At 40.6% G+C, this 15,816-nt stretch overlaps 1 protein-coding gene across 1 annotated transcript; it reads right to left on the bottom strand.

Annotated features, from left to right (window-relative positions):
• Positions 1–357: 357 nt before the first annotated feature.
• Positions 358–15,604, bottom strand: LOC138961912 (uncharacterized). The gene is made up of 5 exons (XM_070333586.1): positions 15,447–15,604; positions 11,998–12,104; positions 10,849–10,885; positions 4,159–4,267; positions 358–636 (listed from the first exon to the last, which is right to left on the bottom strand). Exons 2-5 carry the CDS (start codon positions 12,040–12,042, stop codon positions 507–509), a joined length of 321 nt encoding a protein of 106 aa, XP_070189687.1. The 5' UTR covers positions 12,043–12,104; positions 15,447–15,604; the 3' UTR covers positions 358–506.
• Positions 15,605–15,816: the final 212 nt, after the last annotated feature.

Here is a 15,816-nt window from a genome sequence, read left to right as displayed (position 1 = left end):
ATTTTGAACCCATCGCGATACACAACCATTTCATTAAAAAAACACCCCGCCTTCTTCCGTTGACGTCAAATGCCCATTCTATAACTTGACATTCCCACAACGAATGTGTCACTCACTGTCACGATCATCAACTTGCGTCAATCCCTTTTGAACTTTCAACAGCATATGTGTGTGTGTGGGTGTGTGTGGGTGTGTGTGGGTGTGTGTGGGTGTGGGTGTGTGTCCATCCATCCATCCATCCATCCATCAATCCAATCATCCATCTATTCATCCATCCATCCATCCAACCATCCATCCATCTATCCATTCAACAATCAATCCGTCCAACCATCCATCTTTCCATCAAACAAAACGATGTTGCGAGTGTACCAACGTTTACTTTCGTTAAAAAAGTAAATCAGTATAATACAATCATACTCCTAAGTGAACGACGATTTTGATAAAGAATATCCTATTTTCTTCTATTGTGTCTTTTGCTGTGAAATGGTTGCTGCTAATTCTGGGGTTTAACACTCTGCATAAAACCGGTCGTCGGCTGCTCCGAGAAGAATTTCCGCATCCGTTTCCATCTCCCCATTCACGTCATAGCAGGCATTGTAGATCTCACGCAGGCAATCTGTTTGTGCTTTAAGCCACCTGAAACACAATTTTGTCCCGTTTTTGACTTTCGAAAAATGTATTTTTTCCGCATAAAGTATACAAAATACAATGGTGTACACTCGTTGACTGAATTTTATGTTCCTTATATTGTAAATGTTTCGAAAATGTTTCTTTCCACATAAAGTAAAACATTACTCTCTACACCGTTTGACTGCAATTCATGTATGTTAATTCCGTATATGATACATGTTTCAACAATATTTCTTTCCACATAAAAGTAAAATATAATTGTGTACACTCTTGTACTGCAATTAATGTATGTTCCGTATATGGTACATGTTTCAACAATGTTTCTTTCCACATAAAAGTAAAATATAATTGTGTACACTCTTGTACTGCAATTAATGTATGTTCCGTATATGGTACATGTTTCAACAATATTTCTTTCCACATAAAAGTAAAATATAATTGTGTACACTCTTGTACTGCAATTAATGTATGTTCCGTATATGGTACATGTTTCAACAATGTTTCTTTCCACATAAAAGTAAAATATAATTGTGTACACTCTTGTACTGCAATTAATGTATGTTCCGTATATGGTACATGTTTCAGTGGAAAGAAACATTTATGAAATTCACAAATGTTTCTTTCCACACAAAAGTAAAATACAAGTGTGTACACTCTTTGACAGCATTTTCCTCATCTGGTCCATGCTTTAAAACATTTCCACATACAAGTTAAACACAACTCTGTACACCTTTTGACTGCAGTTAAAGTATGTTCCTTATTTAGTGCATGTTCCAAAACATGTTCTTTCCGCATAAAGTAAAACACAATGGGTACACTCTTTGACTGCAATGTTTATTCCTTCTAAAGTAAACGATTCACTTGTTTTATTTACAAATAAAACATAACATGGTTTGTGGCTTGGGGAAACCATGCTATAACTTTGTGTGCATGCGATTAAGAAGGATTTACCATTGTATAAGCCTTGAACCCCTTATGGTGCCCCACTAGACAGAAACAAGTCTCTGGATTCCCTTTGTACGTTATTTATTTATTTATTTATTTATTTATATAGGAGATTTATATAGCGCTTGACGTTCTCTAAGCGCTTTACATATTAATTTCTGCCGTGTGAGATGGAATTTTTTACACAATATATCACGCATTTACATCGGCCAGTAAATCTCAAGCCATTACGGCGAATATTTACTTTTCACGGCCTATTATTCCAAGTCACACGGGTATTTGGTGGATTTGGTTTATCTATGCCTATACAATTTTGCCAGGAAAGACCCTTTTGTCAATCGTGGGATCTTTAACGTGCACACCCCAATGGCTGTGTCTTGATTCTTTGGCCCGTGATGTTGACGAAGTGGGCTTTATTTAGTTAACAATAAAACATGGTGCAATCTATTTGGATAATAGAGCTCGTCGGCTATTATTTATGGAATATGTATAGTGCGCCAAGTGAAATGAAGAGAGAATTGGCAATGTCACAGACGTAATCTGTTTGGCTTTTCAAGAATTAAAAAAAATAAACGTCGTCAGTGCTATGATTGTCACGTACGTCTAATTATTTTAAACCCATCCTGCGCCCGCATTTTGACCGTACTTGCAAACTCAGTTATAAATCTATAACTATTATTTTGCTGATATATTTGTCTGTGATATTTTCAGAGTGTGTTGAAACAATTAAGTGTGAGAAATTAGAGAATTCTATTTGACTGACTTTATAATACAGACAAAACAAACTCAGTTACAGTTCTCGTGACAAAACAGGACCAATGATACACTGTTCCGGATGACAGATAGCTAACGATTTGGTCAAGCTTTGATGGGATGGTCGAAAGGCCACACATGTTTAATGAGAAACGACACCGACTAAACACACCAAGACGTCTCTTCTTGGCTTTCTCACGTCAAAAGCGAAACAAAGTTCAATAAGACGTCATATTGCAAAACATATCGTCACGCTAACATTCCGTTACTTCTTCTGCGTGGCCTCGGAGGAACTGAAAAAATATGTCTGGAACGAATTTTATCTCGGTGACTTCGTCAAATCAGCTCGTAAGGCCACCGCCAGGCTTTGCATGTATCAGTGTCGTGTATCATTAAACATATTTTCCATCCTGTGTATATGTCAAAGGCAGAATGATGTCAGAGCGGTCATGTCAGCCATCCTAGATCTGTTGGGGATGTAAAGGCACACAACTCACCGTGATAACAGTGCGGCTCTCCATCCTAGATCTGTTGGGGATGTAAAGGCACACAACTCACCGTGATAACAGTGCGGCTCTCCATCTTAGATCTGTTCGTGATGTAAAGGCACACAACTCACCGTGATAACAGTGCGGCTCTCCATCTTAGATCTGTTGGGGATGTAAAGGCACACAACTCACCGTGATAACAGTGCGGCTCTCCATCTTAGATCTGTTGGGGATGTAAAGGCACACAACTCACCGTGATAACAGTGCGGCTCTCCATCCTAGATCTGTTGGGGATGTAAAGGCACACAACTCACCGTGATAACAGTGCGGCTCTCCATCTTCGATCTGTTCGGGATGTAAAGGCACACAACTCACCGTGATAACAGTGCGGCTCTCCATCCTAGATCTGTTCGGGATGTAAGGGCACACAACTCACCGTGATAACAGTGCGGCTCTCCATCTTAGATCTGTTGGGGATGTAAAGGCACACAACTCACCGTGATAACAGTGCGGCTCTCCATCCTAGATCTGTTGGGGATGTAAAGGCACACAACTCACCGTGATAACAGTGCGGCTCTCCATCTTAGATCTGTTCGGGATGTAAAGGCACACAACTCACCGTGATAACAGTGCGGCTCTCCATCCTAGATCTGTTGGGGATGTAAAGGCACACAACTCACCGTGATAACAGTGCGGCTCTCCATCCTAGATCTGTTGGGGATGTAAAGGCACACAACTCACCGTGATAACAGTGCGGCTCTCCATCTTAGATCTGTTGGGGATGTAAAGGCACACAACTCACCGTGATAACAGTGCGGCTCTCCATCTTAGATCTGTTGGGGATGTAAAGGCACACAACTCACCGTGATAACAGTGCGGCTCTCCATCTTAGATCTGGCCAGGCTTCTTTAAGACCACCCCTCTACATGCATTCATACACAATGTCAATACTCTGCTTTTCTCTCTTTATCTCTAAAAAACCACACCCAAGAATACATACACACACACACACATACACACACACACACACACACTCTCACACACACACACACACACACATACACACACACACACACACACAACATCAACAACAACACAACAGCGACAACAACACCAACAACAACAACAACAATACCGCCACCACCACCACCACCACCACCACCAACAACAACAACAACAACAACAACAACAACAACAACAACAACAACAACAAACAAGCAAAATACAAGCAAAACATAAAAAGGGAAATGCTCAACAAGCCTTGTCCTTTAAAATAAAAAATACAAAGCAGCAGTCGAATGACCGTTCAAGCAAAGTATCGCTTCATGGAATCAACACTCACGGACAACTGTCTTCTTCGATATGGCTGGTCTTTTGGTCGCAAGTCGAGGTGATGTCTGCCACGGAGGAGGGACACACCGCTCTTTTAACATCCCTGGCCATCACCACGCCTGCACACAAAAAGTATACGTTATTTTTGTTTTTGATAAAAATATGACATATTGCATAGACCGAGACAGTCAGTGTTCCTCCGACACCGCGCCAGCGGTCTAGGTGAACAATGACTGTCGAAAATACAAATAACAGTTTTGTATCGATCGATTTTTATTAAGAATTCCTTTGATGTTTAAGGGGTGAACGCCCTCAAACTTGCTGCCTAAGTATGAATTTTTGTCGGACTCGAAGACGAGAATTCGAATGTTTATTCGATACATTCACTGGTATTGAAATTACTAAACATTTCAAATCGAAAATCAGACAGGCTCCTAGCATTTCAAAAATAAGAATCAAACAAGACGCTTAAAGCGAAATTAAGACATTTAGTCAAACTGTCGGACTCGCATAATGAAACCGAGCGCACTGCATTTCTTTTTTAACCAAGATAATAATTTTTTTGGACACAAGAAAGCGCTGACGCATTTACTTTAAAAGGAATCCTAAAACATAAGCCTACTAATAATTGGGCAAAGTCTACTTTTGAAAGTCAACTTCTCGAGGTTTACCGCACACAATGTCGGCACTGAACTGTTGGTAACAAGACTTAGCCAAGTCTTCGCCAAGTCTTCTTCTTCTTCTTCTTCTTCTTCTGCGTTCGTGGGCTAAAACTCCCACGTACACTCGTGTTTTTGCACGTGTGGAATTTTACGTGTATGACCGTTTTTACCCCGCCATTAAGGCAGCCATACGCCGCTTTCGGAGGAAGCATGCTGGGTATTTTCGTGTTTCTATAACCCACCGAACTCTGACATGGATTACAGGATCTTTTCCGTGCGCACTTGGTCTTGTGCTTGCGTGTACACACGAAGGGGGATAAGCCACTAGCAGGTCTGCACATAAGTTGACCTGGGAGATCGGACAAATCTCCACACTTAACACACCAGGCGGCCGCGGCCGGGATTCGAACCCTCGACCTTCCGATTAAGAGGCCGACGTCTTACCACCCAGCCACAGCGCCCGTCTTTCGCCAAGTCAACTTCGGGCTTCATTGAGGAAGGCCTTAACCAGGTGGTTTTGATGTCTAGCTAATCATGACAAACATTCCAGTGTAGAAACTCTGAAGAAATATTCTTGGATGATCGCCTAGTCAAGATCAGTGTTATACTTTCTGAAAAAGATCAATTCTTTTGACTTGAAATAATTGAACGTTTTGAAAAGTTAAAACAAATCTGTTTTACGGAACTTTCAGCTTTTTTTCGTTGGACATTGATATGTTAAAATAAGAATAATGTAACGCATACAAAGTTACAAACTTACCAACAACAAAGAGCAGAATCAACGAACGACACAACATTTTTGTTAAACGTCTGCAATGGAATGCAAATAAAGTCAAGCTCTGCTGTCAATGGACGATTCAGTGACCAACGAAGTTTACCCTAGAGCCCCGACCAAGCTATATTTATACAAATACAATGATAAGCAGATAATAACATGCATACAAGACGATTAAATTCCGGCAGGATTGAAGTCATCATTCTGAAAATATATCAAGATCCTGTCTGTTGATGAAGTTAAACACGTATGAATGTGACTGTTGAGTCACCGTTCGAATGACCCAATTTGAATCGACTTTCAGCTGACTTTTTTGCAATGACAGGCTGCCGCCATATCACCAGCGCTTTTATATTTCATTGCCATTTTAGTGTACAATATGACTATTTGACCAATCATGACTGATTCTAGGGGACCCGTTTTATGTTTTATTGTAGTGCACCATGTGACTGTTTGACCAACCATGACTGATTCTAGGGGGCCCGTTTTATGTTTTATTGTAGTGCACCATGTGACTATTTGACCAACCATGACTGATTCTAGGGGGCCCGTTTTATGTTTTATTGTAGTGCACCATGTGACTATTTGACCAACCATGACTGATTCTAGGGGGCCCGTTTTATGTTTTATTGTAGTGCACCATGTGACTATTTGACCAACCATGACTGATTCTAGGGGGCCCGTTTTATGTTTTATTGTAGTGCACCATGTGACTATTTGACCAACCATGATTGATTCTAGGGGGCCTGTTTTATGTTTGATTGCCAACTTAGTGCACCTTGTGACTGTTTGACAATCATGACTAATTCTATGTGTCCCGTTTAATGTTTTAGCGGTCAGGCCAGGACCCTGTTTCATCATTCTAAAAATAACAAAAACAAACTAAACGTTTGAATTAAACATACCTGGATGACTTATTCGAAGGAATGTCATTTCTTATTTTTAACAATAAAACACTTAGCCGTGTTGAAACACCGAAAAGCCACCTTTGTCGGTTGGTTTGTGTGAACAGAATGGCAAGGTACCATACGCACCCTCTCTCTCTGAATGCGATGATGTGTTCAACTCGCTTGAACATTGCATGATCAGAGTTCTGAATAATCAAATGAAATTGCGTAACTACGTTTACGTTTTACATCATTTTCTGTCTGTGCATGTGGCCCTATATGCAATGAAACATCTGTCTAACGACTTTGAAAATGTCCCCATAAAAACGGTTGCATCCATTACGTGATGACGTGGGCGTTTCGCTTGATACCGCCCGTGGTGTATGGATACCAGACATGATAATGATATCAACATCTAAATGCAGGATAATCTTTACAGCCATCTGCTATACTTGTCTGTTATCATTTGCTTACAGTCAGCATATTATATACGAGTCGTATATTACTTAAAGGTCTCACAAGCCGTTTGTGAAAGATGCAGTGCAGGACACAGCGATAAATAACGAGAACTATTTATCATTCCAAAGTACATCCCTTGATGATAACGATATGATAATAAGAGTCGTAGAGCTAAACTTTGTTTGCGTGTTATGGGGCATTACGTTATCCATGATGGCGTCAGAATTTTGCGTTTTCGGGTCATAGTGCATATAACTTTAGTGTTTGCTACGAGCACAGACTACTAAGCTGCACAAATAAAGCATTTAAGCATTGTGTGATGTACCGTGAATATTACGATATGAATTTGGTATGTTTTTACTCTGCGACAGTCCAGATAACCTGTAAATTGTAACTTTATCCCCATTTCGTAAGAATCTGCATGTACTAGCATGCTAGAGTTGTATTAGTAGCGCTCCAAACTATATATTTTAGGAAAACATAAAAAATGTAAAAAAAGCATATGTTGGAGTGCACACATAACCACACAGAGTGTTTTTTTTTGTTTTTTTTCGAATTAAGCTTATTTTTTACTTTTGATTGTACGTGACTGTGGATGGTACGTACATATTACTCAGACATGCTTTATTGCATTTGTGTTTGAAAAATATCACTCGTTAATTAAGACGAGGTAAACGAATGTTTCTGGTGATTTATGAAAGTATTAATGCACCCTGCTATTTAAAGGCTATTCATGGAATATAAATGGTAGTTATTCCCTTCAAACTCGCAAAAACGTTCAACCCAAAAAGGCCGCGTCAGACTTCATTAATGGTCGTCGTAAATAGAAGTAAACAAAATACAAGTGGCAGCTACATTTGTAATATATCTACAAATAAACTCTCTTAGAGATAAGACTGTCATTTGTCATTAATATAAATTATATCTACCAAGCATAAGAGTATATAATTATTCACATTGAATTGAAGTGTGAGATAGTGCTCATGCGAGTGTGTGTGTGTGTGTCTGTGTGTGTGTGTGTGTGTGTGTTTGTGTGTGTGTGTGTGTTATGCGTGTGTATGTGTGTGTGTATGTGTGTGTGTGTGTATGTGTGTGTGTGTGTGGCGGTGTGAGGGGGGAGTTATCTCTCTCTATTTCCCTCTCTTTCACTCTCTCTCTCTATCTCTCTCTCTCTCTCTTTCTCTCTCTCTCTCTCTCTCTCTCTCTCTCTCTCTCTCTCTCTCTCTCTCTCTCTCTCTCTCTCTCTCTCTCTCTCTCTCTCTCTCTCTCTCTCTCTCTCTCTCTTGTGTGTGCACCTGTTGAGTTTAATTTATATGCAATGTTAACCGTTTGTTCACACCCCTTCAAAAGGGACTATGACCTATTGAATAAAATAATTATCTGCGTCTGTGTCTGTGTCTGTGTCTGCGTCTCTCTCTCTCTCTCTCTCTCTCTCTCTCTCTCTCTCTCTCTCTCTCTCTCTCTCTCTCTCTCTCTCTCTCTCTCTCTCTCTCCCTCTCTCTGCCACGACATCTCTGTCTTTGTCTGCGGCAAGCCCTCTTTCGGCACAAAACGCTGCAAGCAGCGCACAGATGACAAATAGCAACACATGCATTTTGCAGCAGGGTTTCATGAAGCGCGCGTAAAAGGGGAATCCCCGGGAGTGCCCATTGCTTGATAAAATTTATAAAAATGAAAATGTAACAAAACCAACAAAAGTGGCTATGTGTCGGTAGCCTTGATATTTATCACTCGTATTATAAAAGTATTTGAAGTGACTTCCACAAGCAGCGAAAACGCAGAAATGGCTATTTTGACCCATTTGACCAGACAGTACCGGCCAACCAGAGACTAGGGACATCCAGATTCAACCTTCGTCAGACGAACATTCGTCGGTGGTGGGGATTTCCTCTCTATTTTTAACTTTGTGCCTCAATGCGCATGCGCTTGGTTTTTGGCGCTCACCACTGCTTGCCGAAGATCGGGATCTGCGTGGTGAAAAAGGCATGTTTGACGAACCTCAATCAGCAATCTTCGTGAGTACTTTTAGTCCTTTTCATAATGTTAAAAATATGTTTTATGTGCGCAGTGTTAAAGTTTAATATCTTTACGACGCTTCTGTGGACTGTGCATCTGTAAACTGTTCATTTTGGAGGCGTAGTGCATGAACACGGATACCCACACAAAACTCAGAACTTGAGTCGACGGGCGACATATCTAGCCAATTATCTCCCTTGGTCTCTCTTGCACAAGACACTTGTTTCCACTAGACCTATTTGTTTATTAGAGTTGAGAGATTTTACAGGAATGAATCTAAAAATCGAGAAAAAAAATCCAGTGTTGCTTGTGTACCAAGCATATTCAGATGTCTGGAATATTCCGATAAAAAAGACACGTCATATATAACACTACTCGTCATCACTCTTTCGAAAAACAGACGAACGCACGAAGAACTTCGCGTAGATCTGGACCGAAATTAGAAAGTGGTGACCGTGACGGGATGTGACGTCACCACTTCAACAAACTCGCGAACATCGGAACTCACGAACTTTTGACGAAGGCAAATCTGGATGTCTCTACTATCTTAACACACGTTCGTCTCCGCGAAGGGTATCTATGCAAACGTATAGTACTTACTGAATCTTGTTTCTTCCATTTTGATAGTAAACATAACAAATCTGTATATTTTTGAATTCAGTAGATTATGAACATGTGATTTTAATGACAATTTGTAATTACTTTTAGGAGAAAACTAATTTACTAATTGTCAAGCTTCCAAACAAAATGCAGGACCATAGTCCGTACTTCGTCGAAGATTGCTTGACCAAAATGTTGAAAAATCAATCAATAGGAGGGACTGGGTGGCCGAGTGGTAACGCACTTGCGCTCGGAAGCGAGAGGTTGCGAGTTCGACCCTGGGTCAGGGCGTTAGCAATTTTCTCCCCCCTTTCCTAACGTAGGTGGTGGGTTCAAGTGCTAGTCTTTCGGATGAGACGAAAAACCGAGGTCCCTTCGTGTACACTACATTGGGGTGTGCACGTTAAAGATCCCACGATTGACAAAAGGGTCTTTCCTGGCAAAATTGTATGGGCATAGATAAAAATGTCCACCAAAATACCCGTGTGACTTGGAATAATAGGCCGTGAAAAGTAGGATATGCGCCGAAATGGCTGCGATCTGCTGGTCGATGTGAATGCGTGATGTTTTGTGTAAATAAATTCCATCTCACACGGCATAAATAAATCCCTGCGCCTTGAATATGTGCGCGATATAAATTGCATAAAATAAAAAATTAAAAAAGTAAAAATAAATCAATGCGCTTAAAACTGTACCCACGGAATACGCGCGATATAAGCCTCATATTGATTGATTGATTGAAAAATGAGAGCGTGACAGTGCCGTCAAAACTTTCACTAACCGCCGGATATGACCTCATCAAAAATAGTTATCAAAAAAAGAAAGAAAACGTCTGGGTATATTATACTCAAGAACGCTCAAGTTTCATGAAGATCGGTCCAGTTGTTTTCACTGAATCTATAAACACACACACACACACACACACACACACACACACACACACACGCACATACACACACACACACACACACGCACGCACACACACACACACACACACACACACACACACACACACACACACACACACACACACACACACACACACACACACACACATAAATAGACCTCCACTCTCGTCTCGATTCTTAGTCTATGTTAGAACATTTAGTCAACACTCGACTGAATGTTAAAACCAGGACTGCTTTCCGTTTTCCAAACTTGAAATCACTCTCTTTTACAAACTATATCCGTCTGAATTGCACGGCATATTTAAACGAAATGGGTATACCTATCAGAAAAGACCTTATAAAGTCATGATTTCTGTTTGTAATTAATGCTGTTTTATAAGAAAATATACTTACCCGCACTAATGAAGACCTGAGTATCCAGGCGGAACACCTGAAAGACATCAGAAGCAAAGAAAAATAAATATTTGATTTTGTGCCTGCTGCAAAACCTCAATGTTTGTCAAGGACTTATCATCAGATTGCGCATCAAAAATCTGAAAACAACAACACGGATTTAAAGTAAAACAAGGTGCACTGTGGGTAGGAACCGTAATTATGTTTGTAATATCATCATCAGCAGCAGCAGCAGAAGCATCATCATCTTCAACAATGTCAACGTCTTTGTTGTTGTTGTCATCGTTATGACCATGAGTAATGGTAACCTCAAGCCAACCAGATTTCCCTTGAAAGACGCAGCCCTGTAACCTCAAGCCAAACAGTTTCCCCTTCAAAGACTCAGCTAAGAGACCATTCTAGAAGAAAAAATGATCTACGTACTTTCTTTCTTCTGTCAATCGGTGCAAATGTATGGAACGCAAACACTGACTTTTTATCCAGAAAATTAAATACGGATCGTGTTTGTCATTGCGAGGTCCTTTCCTGGATGTTTTGATGTCATTCTGTTTAGGTACTGGTGAATCATAACTGAATTATAAGAATATGATTGAGAGTTTTTGTTTTTTGTTTTTTGATAAGTTTTCACGGTAAGTGGAATGCGAAGAAAGTGAGCCAAAAGATGCGAGTGGATGGAAGTATGGAATTTGATTAAACGCCCAACGGACCACAATGGTGTGCTTGGTAAAACAAAACAATGCAGTATTTAACCTTATGACGGCATCCAAAGTATAAGGATATCTTTTATCGAAACGTGACCGGCTACCAGTCTGAATCTCTGTTGCTTTTGTGCAAATGCATGTCCGATTACGCGAAATGTTCCACAACAAGGAGAAATTCGTTCTTGGAATTAGTTAAACAAAAGTTTCAGTTTCTTTTCCTCTTTCAATGACATGACGGAACGCAGCACGCAGCGCATATAAGGCCTATTTTAGAAGCAGACGGCCAGTTTTCCTACTCAACAAACAGATATGCTCACGTTGCAAAATTCAAAATCAAGAAGCAAGAATGTGATGCAGATAGTGAACCTAGCTTCGGAAATCGTCATGTTGCCGCCAAACCATTCTTGTGTTTGTGGGTTTTATTTAAATTTCAACGGCAAATACTTACGAAGAGAAGCAGCACAGCGACGATGGCTACAGTAGTTGACTTCATGGTTGTCAGACAGCGAAATAAACTCTCTCTCACTCGTCCCGGACACACTAGGTAGTTTCAAACTGCAGCGACCAAAAACAAATTCAACAAATCAGTAAACAAATACAAATTCATGTACACGATGAACACACACCAAAATACTAGAGCTCCGTTGTCATTAAGATACATCCGTCTCTGGCAGAATCAAACCAAACGAGAAAAGCCTGTGTCGTGAGATCCATTTCGGAAATCCCGCTGTCTGATTATGATAAGAATTTGTCTTCAGGACTGCAGAAGTGTTGTAGAGAACAAACAAAAATGTCAATCACTTAAAACATAGTTAGTTTGCACCGGGACAATTTCTTTGTCTCATTTACTGTGAACACGCTTACGTGTGCTATGTTATTACTACTGATGCAGGTGTCGATCGCTAGAGCGGTCAAGAACGTGTTTTTTTCGTCAATCTGTTGTGGGTATTATGACCAAAAGCGCTGTATTTCAGCAATGACTCATTGGATTGCTTTAAAACTGTCAGAATATTTTACCGACATACCAGACGTACATGTAAACCCTTGATTTGTAAAAAATGTAAAACATTTTACAAATCACGGGGCGCGCCCCGCGATTTGTAAAATGTTTTACAAATCACGTAAATGCGCCCTATATTTTCTTGTCATCTCCAAAGTCAAGGGATCTATAAGTTGTTGTTTTTTGTTTTTTGTGTGGTCATTACTTTATTATATTGTCCCATCGCTGGGTAATTCGGGTCGCTTCCTCCCAGTGGAAAGCTAGCAGCAACAGAGTCGCGCTACTCCAAAGTCAAGGGATCTGTTAGAATTTTGTTTTCCATTACTTTATTGTCCCATCGCTGGGAAATTCGGGTCGTTTCCTCCCAGTGGAAAGCTAGCAGCAACAGAGTCGCGCTACCCCAAAGTCAAGGGATCTATTAGATTTTTTATGCTGTGATCCGGAAACAATTTTAAAAACCGTTATAGAATTGTTTGGAAGTCTACAAAACAAATGGTTTATACAAACACTGCCAAAGTGTCATTTAGGTATAAGCACTGACGTAAATTTGCAAAGCCTGTTAACACACTTGACATTGTTAGGATGAAATCTGTGCCAATGTGATGCCCAGCCAAGCGTGATCGCAGCATGTTTTCAGAGCAAGGCGACGATCGCTGGCTGTGCAAAACGGCGTAAACGTTGCATTTTTATCTCATGTGTTTGCTTGACTAGCAAACGTACGCCAGGGGTTACATTCAAATGAAACTTAGGCCGTGCCTGTATGAGTCATTTGTCTGTGGACATGTGAAGTCATTAATTTGTTGGACACAAGTGGACAATCCGATGGCAGTTTGTAAAACTTTTTTCCGGAACTATGCGTAACATTTCAACAAGGAACTTAGTCGATAAATATCGACAGGGGGCCGACAAATGGTTTAAATGGGAAATGTGTGTATATGGGTGTGGGTTTGAAACAAACAAACAAACCAACCCATGTGAACCCCGGGCCGCAGGCCTTCGATGTAGTGATTGAAAAAAAAGGATGTTCTCAAATGGTTTAATTCTCATTTGGTCTGATTCTCAAATGGTACCGGTATACTCCCCCCCCCCCCCCCCCTGGCCGCAGGCCTAGGAGTAAAATTTTATAGACACTGACCTTCTTCCCAGGGGTCATTGACCCAGTTTTAGCTATGAGAGGTGGTTCGCCCAGAGGCTGTAGAGTATACTGGGGCGGTCTCTTTGATGTCTTGAGAGGAAACTTGGCCAGGGTAGTACATGCACCAGAACTGGTGGACACCAAGGACAAACATGAAATCGAAGCAGTTTGCTTTCAGAGGGAACGGTCGTCAGCAACTCAAACTTCTCTGTTTTCTTTTTTTTTTAAATCTGACTTTCTTTGTGGCCCCCTGACTCCGCCCCCCTCCCTCTGTAAGGACCCCCCTCCACAAGGACCGATTTTTGTCAACATTTTAAAGGTCGCTAGAGAGGGGTTCCACTGTATGACCTAACCGCTACTGGCAGACGGCCTCAATCTTCACGCGCAAAGACGAGATTAATAGGTGCTCGGTTTTGGTATTTTGAATTACATTACATTAAACCTTTGTTGGGTTTCATGGTCATGGCAACAGCCATAATAATATTACATGATGTATAATATCATATTTCAGCATATGTGAATTACATGTCATCATACTAAACTGTCATACATTTTTATTCCTACATTATTCTGATTGATCACAACCAAACCTACTATCATTGGACACATCCAAATGCAAGCGCCTGTTCTTGACAATTTAGATCAGTGCAATTTCCTGGGTCGGGCTTTGCCACAGACACTCACGGTTTGGCCTGTAGGTAAAATGTACAATGTATTTTCTGATTTGTGCACAAAAGCTTTTTTTCTTTTTTCTTTTTTTTAACATAACAATGTTTAATGTCACTGTATGTTTAAAAGACCATGGTCATATTTGTAAAAAAAATGTTAAATTAGAAAATAAATAACATTTTGGTTCATGATTTTTCCTACACCTGTGCTAAAAATAAGAAATAAAAATGTCGGGTATATAAGTCACTCAAATACAGCTAGGTATGAATGGCTCGGTTTGAGTTTGTTGCAGTTGACCCTGCACAAAGCGACATATCATGTTTTTGTTGAACAATTTTGACGTCACCCCTCCCATAGGGTGACGTATTTCACAACTTCCTGTGTTACACAAACTCTGTGATGACCAATTTTGACGTCACCCCTCCCATAGGGTGACGGATTTCACAACTTTCTACAGATGAACAATTTTGACGTCACCCCTCCCATAGGGTGACGGATGTCACAACTTCCTGTGTACACAAACTGATGACGTATTTCACAACAAAATGGCGCTGCCCATGGTCAACCTCGAAACTATCCGTATAGAATGGGGGCGTCCTCGCCCCCATAACAAGTATCTCTAGCATTCCAGCAATTTTACGCGAAGTGGGACCAGTATCTTTGCACAATATTCGAACATTTTCAAAGCAATCCCCCAAAATGATTGCTGAAATTCAGCTCTTTTAGCTATGAGTACTCCTCGTAATTGACGAAACAACTCTCGATTTTGACCGCTCAAGCGATCGACACCTCCATCATTAGGAATAGCATAGCTCACAAAATACGCAAGCTGTTTTCAGTCCAACACCCCTGTAAAAATGTTTTAAAGGATTAGCATTAATCAATAATGGGTTTTTTTCGAAACAAATTAAGTGCTTATTTGTTGGTTGAAAAATAAGGAAATGATTCAGAGAGCTTTACATGGAGAAATGTTTTTGATTACAAAATATCCTACCCCCTATTGGCCTCTCCACATCCTCACAACATCAACTGTGACGTCTCACATCATTTAAATACTGCAGTTCCACTATTCAAAGACTGAAACCGCACATACCTTGTTTGGTCTTCGAGATATCCACTCAAGTCTGCCAAGCTAAGGAGAAAACGCATAGACTTTATATTCAGCTGTCGTCACGTGCAATAAAACGGGGATCTTTGGAAAAGGGATAAACGCTGATTAGGTGGTGCAAAATGCGTCAAAAACAGTGATTACAATTGTGTTTATTTTCATCCACACAACAGCTGGAAAAATGCATATCCTAAACTGTCCACTTACCACCGTGCACACACACACACACACACACACACACACACGCACACGCACACACACACATACACATACAAGCAAACACCCACCCACATACACACACAAACACACATGCACGCACGCACGCACTCACGTACGCACGGACGCACAGACACAA

Source organism: Littorina saxatilis, linkage group LG3, assembly GCF_037325665.1.
Source record: "Littorina saxatilis isolate snail1 linkage group LG3, US_GU_Lsax_2.0, whole genome shotgun sequence".
NCBI classification, from domain to species: domain Eukaryota; kingdom Metazoa; phylum Mollusca; class Gastropoda; order Littorinimorpha; family Littorinidae; genus Littorina; species Littorina saxatilis.
The sequence above is the reverse complement of the archived record's forward strand: the minus strand, read 5'-3'. Positions and strand labels throughout refer to the sequence as shown.